At 43.7% G+C, this 12,714-nt stretch overlaps 1 protein-coding gene across 3 annotated transcripts in view; it reads right to left on the bottom strand.

Annotated features, from left to right (window-relative positions):
- Positions 1-12,714, bottom strand: part of TATDN2 (TatD DNase domain containing 2) — a 28,987-nt gene that overhangs the window by 11,007 nt on the left and 5,266 nt on the right. For all 3 annotated transcript variants that reach the window (XM_036266401.1, XM_036266400.1, XM_036266402.1), the window contains exons 3-4: positions 3,336-3,833; positions 1,281-2,159 (exon numbers count right to left, since the gene is read on the bottom strand). In XM_036266401.1, coding sequence (XP_036122294.1) covers positions 1,281-2,159; positions 3,336-3,833 — 1,377 coding nt within the window. The remainder of the gene's footprint in view (positions 1-1,280; positions 2,160-3,335; positions 3,834-12,714) is intronic.

Genomic DNA, 12,714 nt, shown 5'->3' with positions numbered 1-12,714 from the left:
TTTCCAAATATTCTACAATGGGCATACTTAAATTTAAAGTCAAAATAAAAGCCCTGGCTAGTTTGGCTCAGCGGTTTGAGCATCAGCCTGCAGACCAAAGGGTTGTAAGTTTGGTCCCTGGTCAGGGTCGTGTAGGAAGCAATCAATCCATGTGTCCCTTACTGATGTCTCTCTCTCCCTCCTTCCTTTTCACTTTCTCTAAAAAAAGCAACGGAAAAATATCCTCAGGTGAGGATTAACAAAAAACAAAATTCAGAATAAAAATTAATTAAAGAAACAAAATGTGTTGCTTACCAAGAAGGAAAACAAATCTTTTGACTCATCATTAGCCTTAAGAAGTCACACTCAGCTGGTGTGGCTCTGTGGATTTAGCATCATCCTATGAACCAAGAGGTTCGATTTCTGGTCAGGATACAAGCCTGGATTTTGGGCTTGATTCCTAGCAGAGGGCATGCAAGAGGCAGCCAATCAATGTTTCACTCTCATTAATATTTCTCTCTCCCTTTCCCTTCCTCTCTATCTAAAAATCAATAAAAACATATTTTTTTAAAAGTCACAAAGTACCTTTCTCTGTCCTACCCGCCCCCCTTACATAATAAAGCTGAAAGAAATAAATAGCTTGCAAAGAACTTGAGAAATGACATCTAGATGGTCTGGATAAGAGCAATTAAATTTTTAGGGATTCTAAATTCTTTAGTTCCAAAAGTAGAGAACCTCCCCGCAAAAAAATGAAAAACCTACTTAGATTTTAACAGCTGAAAGAGGAATTAAAACTGTAAGCAAGTGGGCTGCCATCACGAACACAGTAACAATCCAGACCAGGAATTTCATGACCAACAGACTACTTTAGCAGAAACAAATGGTCATTGACATCCTTCATCCTAGGAAGGCTAGCCAAAATGTGTAAGACCACACCAGATGTCATCTTAGTGTTTGGATTCAGAACCCATTTTGGTGGTGGCAAGACAAGTGGCTTTGGTGTGATTTATGAATTCCTGGATTATGGAAAGAAAAATGAACCCAAACATAGACTTGCAAGACAGGGCCATATGAGAAGTCAACCTCAAGAAAACAAAGAAAGGAACCCAAGAACAGAATGAAGAATGTCAAGGGGACTACATAGGCCATTGCTGGTGCTGGCAAAAAGGAGGAGTCAAGATTCTTCAGTGACTTTATCTGTGGATTGTACAGATTTTTCATGAGGAATAATAAGCTAAGAACTTATATTAAAAAAAAAAAAAAAACAAAAACTGTAAGCAAGTTAAAGAGAACCTCATTACCTTGTGCTGTTCTGGGACAGGCGTGGTACATTTATAAGAGTAATCCAAGCCCATTTCCCCAAATGCCACAGCCTTGGGATGCCTTAAGGCTTGCAAAAGATTTCTTTCTTGACTCTCACTGTAGTAACGTGCAAAATGAGGGTGACAGCCAAAGGCTCCCCATACCAGATCCTCTTTCAACAGGTCCTCCCATAGGCTATCTGTCAGTGTCCTGGGGTCACAGAAGTCAGAGATGCAGCCCTGAAATTCCTTAGGGAAGGTGCTGCTATAAATTCTTCTGAACTTGTTAAAGGTCCCTTGGAAAGACAACTTGGAATAGAGCATGTCCAAGTGACAATGGGTATCAATGAAACCCGCCTCTAGGTCTGGCTCCAGATGGCTTCTTGGCAGAGAGCTAGATGTGTGTCCTTCACAAGAACGCAGTGGTGTCTCCTCCTGGAATGTTCTTTTCTCTTTCACCTGCTCTTCTAAGCTTCTGGAGAAACGAAATGAGCGAGAATTCTTGGATCTGCCTTCCTCTGCCACCTCCAGATCTCTGGAGGCGTTCTGGGAGCTCACTGTAGAATTGAAGGAATAATCCCTCAGGAGGCCCCGGCTGCTCCCCCAAGCCTGCAATGTGTCACTGCTGCTGCCGCCCATGGAGGTGTAGCTATGTTTGCGACTGTTGTTCCAATAGTTGGCATAGTCACACCAAGGACTACTGTACAAGTGAGCAGGGTACATGACATAGTCAGTGGGGAAGGCAGAAGGCTCTGGAACTGATGAGAGTTTCAGTGAGATGGGCTCCTCCTGAGAGAATCTGACTGTAGAGACCTCGTCCACATCAGACCAGTCACTTCCTGAAGAGGTGTGCTCTATCACCACCTCCCTTTCTTTAGGCTGCAGAAAAGAAACAACAAAGAGTTAGCCTTCTTGTGTGAAGACAGCCTCCCATACTCTGTGATCTGTAGAGCATAGGCTCTGGCTTGATATTTGGTCATGGTGAAGGCGTTACGTCGGCTCATAGCTTACCTGTCACCTAGTTTCCTTATAATTTCCAGAAAGTGAGCCAGGTTACAGCTATGAATAGTCAAATCAGGCTCGGGGGATAAACTCATACACCATCCATCTCTAAAGAGTATGCGATACCTGCACTCCCTCTCTGAATGATCCCTCTTGAGAAAAACTGCTGTGTACTGGGGGTTTTACAGAAAAGCAGTGCCAGGCATCTCATCTCTAACAACATACTTCTAATACATTCAACATGTAAAACCACACAGCTGTGGCAGGTTTTTTTAAAAATTGATTTTAGAAAGAGAGAGACAGACAGACAGACATCAATCGGTTGCCTCCCATATGCGCTCTGACCAGGAATTAAACCCGTCACCTTTCAGTGTACGGAACAACAGTTCAACTAAGCCACCTGACCAGGGCTCACTCACTCCTTCTTAATAGCATAAGTTTATCTGGATGTTAAGTCTGCCCAGATGGAAGTTAATTTTCCAGACTCTCTTGCAGCCAGGTGTTGGTCAGGTTTCTAGATTCTTATCTACAGATATAAGCAGATAACATGTGGAAAACTTCTGAGCCAAGCTCTTAAAAGGGAGCGAATGTACTTTCTTCTTCTCTTTTCCCCTTCCTCCTTCCTACTGGCTGGACTGGTCAATGTAACGTACTCTGAGTCCTATCAGAGTAGCCATCTCAGAGGACAAGATGGAAACTGTGTTGAGGAGCAGCAGAGCATCAAGAGACAAGGCACCAGAATCCCTCACACCAGAGTCATCTTCCTCAAGCCAAACTTCAGTTTTGTTTAAGCCACTGTTATTTTGGCCTTTGTACAAAAAATCCTAACAAACATAAATCCTTTAAAAAAAAAAAAAAAAGATAGCACTGAATTGAGGTTTCTTAATAACTCTGAAAGGTATGTTAGAAGAGAACCATCAATTTGTTGCCTGGAATCCTGAGTGACTAAAGCACTGCTTTAATGAGTAACACTTAGGATTAAACTAGAAAGACTAAATACAAGATTTAATCAAGAGAACTAAAAACCCCATGCTTGGCAAGAGCAAGACTCACATTTTGGCTTTCTAAATGAGTGTCAGAGTCATCTAAGAACTCCAGGGTTGGAGAGCGCTTGTCAATAACTGTCCTTCGATCACCACGTGGCTCCTCGCTGGGTTTCTCCTGAGGGTCTATCACCACTCTCCTATCACAGAGGCTGCTACTCTCCAGCACAGCCTTTTTTCCCTCTTTCACTCGGACCTCCAGGGCTGACTCCTTCTCTTTCTGAGGAGCAGACACAGTGACACTCCCAGCTGGTCCTTCTCCATGGCTGGGACGCTCTCCTGTGTTTGGTTTTGCCCTAGTGGCAGTCTCTCCCTTCCTTTTTGGCATCGACTTTCCCAGGATGCCCTGGATAGCCTTCAGATAGATCATTGTAGAGCCTTGGTCTCGCACTCTATCCCTCTTCTTTTTCTGAACCTCGTTTGGTTCCTCAATTCTATCATTTTGACCTTCAGCTTCAGCTGAAAACTCAGAGTTTGTGGAATTACGAGAACTATCTTTGGAATTAACCTGGAAGAAAAAAACAGATCATGAAAAGGTAATTTCATACATGAAGCACTTGACGAATTAAATACTAGTAGAGGCTCCACCAATCAAAGGGAAAGTGATAGTAGCTAAGACAAAAATTCTCTGAGTGATGGTTTCCATCCCACCCACTGTAAAAGGGACTGCACTGCTATTTCTTTTTTCTTTAATCCTCACCTGAGGACATGCTTTTGTAGATCGAAGAGGAAGAAAAAGAGAGGAAGGGGAGGGAGAGGGAGAAATATCAATATAAAAGTTAAATATTGCTCTGGCCAGTTTGGCTCAGCAGTTAGAGCATTGGCCTGTGGACCAGACAGTCCTAGGTTCAGTTCCCACTAAGGGCACGAACCTCTGGTTGCAGTTTGTCCCCAGCCCCGGTTGGGGTCGTGTGGGTAGCAACTAGTCGATGTGTCCCTCTCACATCAATATCTCTCTCTCTCTCTTCTCCCTCCCACTTTATCTGAAGATAAACACAAAAATGTCCACAGGTGAGGATAAAAAAAAAAAGAGTGAAATATTGATCACTTGCCTCCTGCACATGTCCCAACCACAGATCCAACCTGCAACCCGGCTATGTGTCCTGACCAAGAATTGAACCCATGACCTTTTCGTGTACTGGACAACGCTCCAACCAACTGAGCCACATTGGCCAGGATGTGCTGCTATTTCTTAATATTCACTTTCTCACACTTATCAGATAATATCCTTATACTGCAGTGGGAAGGAATGAGCAGAGAGATCAACAGTATGCTAACACTAGACTGCAAGCTCCTTCCTTGAGGGCAAGGACTACCACATACTTTAGAATACACCCTGGCAAAATAGAAACTTAACATATTAGTACTGGAAGGGTCCCTAGAAGCCAGCTAACCCAATCCCAGCTAATAGTCAAGAAAACCCAGGGGGTCCTCTAAGAAGTGAATCTTCTGACTCCTGAGGGCAGTATGCTTCCCACTACACCCCCACCCCCAGCTTCCTTAAAGTTCTCTACAAACTCCTCCTCCCAAATCAAACCTTGGTGTTGGAAGGTACCTTGGTTCCCAGGATCAATCAAGAGATCTAACCCCTTACACCAAATCTGCTCAGAGATACTGGTAGTCTCAGCCCCTTTCTTCTCTTCTCCTCCACATACAACCATTCCAGAGTACACAGGAAAGAAGCTAGATTATTAGCTCACCACATTAATTTGCTGTGAAACTCAGATCCAGTTTAATTCCAGCCTGATGTAAGAATGTGCCATATTTGAAAAAAAAAAAAAAAGAATGTGCCATAAATTTTCCCTGAGAACCACCCCTAAAGCAGTGCAGTCCATACATCCCACCTATTACCTGCATTTACCATTATCCCAAGGCATTCTACAGCCCCTACAACTTGCACTTCTAATTCATTTGTATTAAATTCCTCTCAGACAGACAAACAATTGAAGAAAGACACTCCACACTAAACTTTTAATCTTTTTCCTCTACTGAGGAAAAGTGGAGTCTACTACAAGAGATGTCCATCAATAAGGGAATGGTTAAATTAAGTAAACACGATACAGTTTTTTTTATTCAGAGAGAGAAAAAGGGAGAGGGAGAGAGAGATAGAAACATCAATGAGAGAGAACATGGACTGGCTGGCTGCCTCCTGCATGCCCTCCACTGGGGATTGGGCCTACAACCTGGGCATGTGCCCTGACCAGGAATTGAACTGTCAACCTCTTGGTGCATGGGTCAATGCTCAACCACTGAGCCACACCAGCCGGGCAACAGGATACAGCTTTTAAAAAGAATGAGGGAGCTCTGATATCCATGCTATACAGTAAGTAACTAACAACCATAGTGTAATCTCACATCTAAAAAGACAAAAATGCCTTACGTGTATATATTTGCAAATAAAGTCTGAAAGATATCTTTGGGGATTAAGGGAAAAGAGGAAAAGGGGCTTAAGCTCTTATTTTATATGCTTTTTGTATTACTTGAATTTTCCCCCCAAGAATCACATATCTTTGTTTAAACAAAAAATCATTAAGCCTTTGGAAATACATATATCTAGATAGTATTTTTCTCGAAGTACTTCAATTTTCGGCAGCTCTTAACTTTGGGGAGATAGGAAATGTTGCTTTTACTTTCATTTTGAATCTCTGAATTTTCTAACATGTTAGACATTTTTAAAAATGCCTACAGGGATTATTTGGGAAAGGAAATTATGGGCCATTTTTGTTTTCTTTATATCCTTCCATATTTAAGAAAATCCAGTAATATTAAAAATAAAAATGAAGGCTCCCTGAGCCTGCCCTACAGGACAGAGTCACACTTCCCAGCCCACTGCTTCACTACTTGCTTCTCTGACTGGCCCATCACACCCTTATACACTGTCACTGGCACATCTTATTTCCTCTGCTTGCCATACCCTTGCCTCAGTCTCATTTCATACTTTAAGGCCCCACACCCTTCTTTGACTCCCCCAACTCTGCCTGTGGGACCAACTGCCCCTCTTGCTTCCCCAGGCCTGGTGTAAAACATAGGAAGGCGTGGTCCACAGCAAACTGAGGAGCCCATGCACTTCCTGAATGACCACAGCTTCCCACCTCAAGCCACCTGCAGCCACTTGGAAGTACAAACCTCGAGTTACAGATTCTGGTTTTTCAAGTAAAACAAGAAATCTCAAACTTAATGCATTTTTAATCCTGTCAGCAAATATTTATTGAACATTTACTATGTGCCAGCAGGCCTGGTTCTGGATCTGGAGTTTAGCATTCAATAAAACATACAAAAATATGCCTGCTTCCTGGAGTTTATATTCTAGTTGGTGAGGGAAGAGAAAATCAAAGGAAAAGCAGTATATATGTTAGAGAGTGAAAAGTGCTAGGGAGAAAAATAAAACAGGAAAGGGAGTAGAAACTGTGGAAGGGGAGGAGGTCACTCAAGTCTTGAGTTCAAGGCAGAGGTTTGAACGAGAGGCACATATACATACTGTTATTAATCTACATCTGAGGATATTTTTCCTTTGATTTTTATAGAGTGGCAGAAGATAGAGATGAAGAGAAAAAAGAAAAACATTGATGTGACTCTTGATCGGCTGCCTCCCACATGACCCAGGGCAGGGGATTGAACCTACGTCCTTTCAGTCCACAGGCAGAAGGTCTAACCGCAAAGCCAAACCGGCCAGAGCGTAGAGGCATATATTTTTAATGTGAACTTACCAAAATGTTAAATACTGTGAGGACCTAGCAGGTCACATTCTGATTATGAACTGCCAGTTTGCAAACCCTGGTAGAGAAGACCAGGACTGTAGTTGTGGGAGTAAAAAAAGATAAAGAATGCAGTTGTCCCTCGCCACTTCACGCTTTGACTTTCGTGGCTTCACTCTATCACAGTTTTTTCTTTCCTTTTTTTTTTTTTAATCCTTCTTTTTTTTTTTTAATCTTTATTGTTGAATGTAAAATGTATTACAGATGTTCCACATTTCCCCCCAATGATCCCCTCCTCCCCCCTCCCGCCTTTTCCCACACTATTGTCTGTGTCCATTGGTTATGCATATAAGTTCTTTGGTTTATTTCTTCCCACCCCCCACCCCCCAAACCCTTTCCCTTTGAGGTTTGCCAGTCTAGCAATGAATTTGTACTTCTTAATCTCTTCACTTTTTCACCCATTCCCCCAACCCCCCTCCCATCTAGCAACCAACAAAATGTTCTCTGTATCTATGAGAATGTTTCTGTTCTATCTGTTCGTTTTGTTTGTAGATTCCATTGTTGATAGATACGTATTCACTGCCATTTTGTTTGTTCATATATTTTATCTTTTTCTTCAAAAAGACCCTTCATCATTTCATATAATAACGGTTTGGTGGTGATTAACTCCTTTAACTTTTTCTTATCTGGGAAAGTCTGTATATGGCCATCGATTCTAAATGACAGCTTTGCAGGATAGAGTAATCTTGGTTGTAGGTTCTTGCTCTTCATCACTCTGAATATTTCTTGCCACTCCCTTCTGGCCTGCAAAGTTTCTTTTGAGAAATCAGCTGACAGCCTTATGGGAACTCCCTTGTAGGTAACTAGGTGCCTTTCTTTTGCTGCTTTTAAGATTCTCTTGTTGTCTTGAACCTTTTGCATTTTGATTATGTGTCTTGGTGTGGGCCTCTTGGGGTTCATCTTGGTTGGGACTCTCTGTGCTTCCCGGACCTGTATGTCTGTTTCCTTCACCAAATTAGCAAAGTTTTCTGCCATTATTGTTTCAAACAGGTTTTTGATTTCTTGTTCTCGCTCTTCTCCTTCTGGCACCCCCAAGATGCGAATGTTGGCATGCTTGAAGTTGTCCCAGAGGCTCCTTACACTATCCTCATTTTTTTGGATTTTTTTTTCTTTTTGCTGTTCTGATTGGGCATTTTTTGCTTCCTTATATTCCAAATCGATGGTTTGCTTCTTGGATTTACGTACTCTACTACTGAAGCTGTGTAAATTATTATTTCAGTTAGTGCCTTCTTCATTTATGACTGTGCATCCTTAATTTCTGACTGGTCCTTTTTATGCTCTTGAGGCCCACACTAAGTTCACAGATGTTCTCACTAAGTTCATTGAGCATCCTTATAAGCAGTATTTTGAACTCAGCATCTGTTAGGTTGCTTATCTCCCTTTCGCTTAGTTCTTTTCTTGGGGTTTTGTTCTGTTCTTTCATTTGGGACCTGTTTCTTTGTCTCCTCATTTTGGCTCCCTCCCTGTGTTTGTTTCTGTGTATTACTTAATGAGAAGTATGGGGCTAGCTGAGACCAGATGCTGCTCGTTTGAAAGAATTTAGGAAAAACTTGAAGCAGGATCCAAGACAGGCCAATCCTATGGTTAAGCAAGTGGCAACAGCTTGGGTGGGCCTGAAAGTGGGGTGGGGTGGGGTGGGGTGGGGTGGGGTGGGGTGGGGCCGGGCCTCAGGGAGTCACCAGGGCAGGGCTACCAGTATGAGCCAGGTTGCTGGAGTCCCAGATATGGCTTCTGTCTACCGCACCAGGGAAGGGCTCACCAAAGGAACAAAGGCCTCTGACAGCAGGTTTGTCCCAGGGAAAGCCCCCTCTCCAGCCCTCGCTCCAGTGCCAAACAGCTCAGTTCTTCCCTGTATGTCTCTGGTGCCTCTGGAGCTGCCTCCCCTCCAAGCTTAGAGGGAGAGAGTCTGATAAGTTCGTGCGCAGGCCCTTTAAGGAGCTGCCTGGGGCTCCAGCCACTTTAGCTTCCCTGAGCCTCAGTTCGCGCTGGTTTTACCAGCCAGAAGTTATGGGGACTTCTCTTCCTGGCACTGGAACCCTGAGCGGGGCACCTGGTGTGGGACAGGGATCCCTCAGTCCTCAGGAAGGACCTTCCCAGTCGAGGTATCCTCCTGATTTTTATCCGCCACACGTGGGTGTGGGACCAGCCCGTCTGGCCACCGGCCCTCGTGCCCCCACCCTTCCGCCCCTCCGACCAGTCTGGATGTGGCTGCTGCTTTAATTCCATAGTTGTAGGACTTCCATCCAACTTGATTTCAGGCGGTTTTGAATGATGGTTGTTCTGTAGTTTAGTTGTAACTGTGATGTGGTTGTGGGAGGACGTGATACCACATTTACCTACGCCGCCATCTTGACCAGAAGTCTCTATCAGTTTTTTCAAATATATTCATTAAAAAGTTGATCGAGTCAGTGAAAATGATACAGCGCGCGCTTGGTTGTCTGAGTCAATTATACACCCCTGTATTACAATTAAAATGAAAATTACTGTATGTATGGACTGTAGGCCTATGTAGTCAAGCACCTCCGCAAATCCCTCACCACCACGTGCAACTGCTCAACCACTCCTTGTGTGTGGGCAATAACTTTTTCCCAAAATATCGAGTGTGGTGAAACCAAGCCAATCAAAGCATGCTGTTCACTGATCGGGTATCTTATCCTCTTCCTATCCTGACCAATGATTGGCTCAGCTTCATGCAAGTTCGTTTCTCTCATACACACTTCTACATCACTACGCATCAGGAGCATCTTTGTTCTTGTGAGTGTTTGCGATTTCTGAGAACTTTTATCTAAGCCCCACGATGGCTCCTAAACATGCTGCTTCTTCTAAGCCTTCTGACGATGAAACTAAGTGCCAGAGCAAGATGCTTACCATCCAGGAGAAGGTGAAACTTTTGGATATGATCAAAGACGGCAAGAAAATCGTGGAGGCTGCCCGCCATTACAACTTGAATGGGTCTACCATTCGCTCCATCTATAAAGATGAAAAGAACATCCGTGCAACAGCTACAGTCTCTTTCAACAAGGAAGCAAAGCACGTCGTGACAAGTCGTAATAAGTTCATAGTGAAAACAGTCTGCCCTAGCCGTTTGGATCAGTGACAGCCACAAGAAAAACATTCCGTTGAATTCGCTGGTCATCTGGGAGAAGTCGAAGCAGCTCTATCAGTGCTTTACGGCAGACGAACCTCAACCAGGACCCTCTTCTGCTACGTTCATGGATTTCACAGCGAACAAGGGTTGGTTCGAGAAGTTCCAGAAGTATCATCTGAAGAGTGTCGTTCTCCACAGAGAAGCTGGCTCTGCTGACCGCGATGATGTGGATGAGCTGCTGGAGACATATTCGGATCCCTTAACTGACAAGGATCTGGTGGAGATGACTAAGTCTGTGAGTGAGGAGGAGGAAGAGCAGCCAGAGGTTCCTGAGGGTCAGGAGGAGGAAGTTGGCCTTATACTTGAGCGTCTCTCGCAAGTCATGAGAACTATTAAGGTAGCACAGGACACGACTGGCGAATGGGACCCACAAATGACCGATGCATTGCAGTTCTGGAAAGCACTCGATGGAGCGATAGAACCCTACAAAGGCCTCCTCACGCATATGAAAAGACAGCACCAGCAACTACCTATCACGATGTTCTTCAGCCGCGCACCCAGACACCCACTGCCTGCTCCTAGTCTCCTTCAGCGGAAGAGGATGACGACGCACCTACTGAGGTCGTGCCTGCAGAGGAGCAGTAACTTTGCTCTTCTTTGTTGTGTAGTACATCTCTTCATCTTCATCACTTCATCATCGAACAAGTTGCACTATTTCCACAGGTTAGTGGTTGTGTATAAGAACTGTGTGTGTGTGTGTGTGTAATTAAATGTACAATAACAATAATACGATATTTGTAACGTCTAATATGTCTTATTTTCTCTTATTTTGTTTAATATATTGGGTAACACAAGTGTAATGGTGACTAAAGGGTGTTATTTCATGTCTAGAGGCTCTAATAATGTTAAAAAATGTATTTAGAAGGTCGTAAATAGGTTTTTCTATGCTCTAACTGCGAAAATATTTGATTTATAAAGAAAGAATCCCACTTCGCGGAAATTCACTTATTGCGGCAACCACGATGAACGAGGGCCAACTGTAATAACATAGCTTAGCCCTGGCTGATTAGAGCATCAGCCCACGGTCCAGAGAGACCCTGGTTTGGTTTCCACTAAGGACACGTGCCTCAGTTGCAGTTTGTCCCTGACCCCAGCTGGGGTTGCGTGGGTGGCAGCCAGTCGATGTGTCTCTCTCACGTCGATGTTTCTCTCTCTCTTCCTCTCGCTCTATGAATGCAAAAAGTGTCCTCAGGTGAGGATTAAAAATCAAAAAAAAAAAAAAAAAAGTACCTTACATTTTTTTTTATCCTTACTCAAGGACATTTTTCCATTTTCTGTTCAGATAGAACGGGAGGGAGGGAAAGGAAGAGAGAGAGAGAGAAACATCGACATGAAAGGGGCACATTGAGTGGCCGCCACCCACATACCCAACCAGGGCCGGGGACAAACTGCAACTGAGGTACACGCCCTTAGCAGGAATCGAACCCGAATCTCTCTGGACCACAGGCCGACGCTCTAACCACTGAGCCAAACCAGCTAGGGCCATACCTTACATTTTCATACGGACTTACATTTTACAGAGCTGCCACAGCTGTCACCCACTCTTTACAGAGAGGTACACTGGTACATGGATTGTAAATGGCAGAAGCAGAATTCAAATTCAAGTTCCCTCTACCATCCTGGAAACCAAGGGAGAATAGGGAAAATACGAAAGTTGAGAAAGAGTATCAAAGGCTGAGATGTTAAAGACAACGAGAACCTACAATCACTGAAGACGAGTTTCAACAGTGGGTAAGAGGCTATAAAGGTCAAGACTAAGCAGAAAGTACAAGAGCAGAGACAAACCACATGGCTTTGAAAAGGAGATTTAGCCCTGGCAGGGTGGCTCAGCTGGCTGGAGCATTGTCCTGTACACCAAAAGGTTGAGTGTTTGATCCCTAGTTGCAGTGTGTACAGGAAGCAACTGACTAATGATTCTTTCTCTCTCTCTCTCCCCCTTCCTCTCGCTCTCTAAAATCAATAAACATATCCTCAGATGAGAACTTTTTTTAAAAAAAGGAGAGATTTAGGGGTTTTTTGGCAGTACTACTTAGTGAATTATACATTTCTGAAGGCAGGCAGGAGGAAAAGATTAAGTGGAGATGTTGTTCCAGCTCTCATCACTGCCAGCCTGAATGATTTCTTTTTTTTATTTAGAAAGTCAGAGGTAGAAGAAGCGAGCTGTAGAAAAAATGGGCTCAGGGAACAAATTAACAGAGGCAAAATAAAAGGTAACAGGCGGGGTAGGAAATTGGGAGGGGATGGGCCTCAGGTGTGTTCCTGAGACGGAGAGCGCCCAGCCTGAACAATTTCAAGGGTTCCTAACAAGCTCCCTGCCATCCTTTCTCTACAAACCTTCTCTATAAACAAAGATCATTAGCTAGATTTAGAACTTGAGAAAACCTCTCAAACAACTGTCCTAGAGGTGATAGGAACAAACAATTGAGGCTGGCCAGCAAATATCTCTAATGATTCCAAAATGCCCCACTCTACCTAAGGTCTTAATG

This window comes from Molossus molossus, unplaced genomic scaffold (assembly GCF_014108415.1).
Source record: "Molossus molossus isolate mMolMol1 unplaced genomic scaffold, mMolMol1.p scaffold_m16_p_18, whole genome shotgun sequence".
Classification (NCBI taxonomy): domain Eukaryota; kingdom Metazoa; phylum Chordata; class Mammalia; order Chiroptera; family Molossidae; genus Molossus; species Molossus molossus.
Note: the sequence above shows the minus strand (reverse complement) of the source record. Positions and strands in the feature narration are given on the sequence as shown.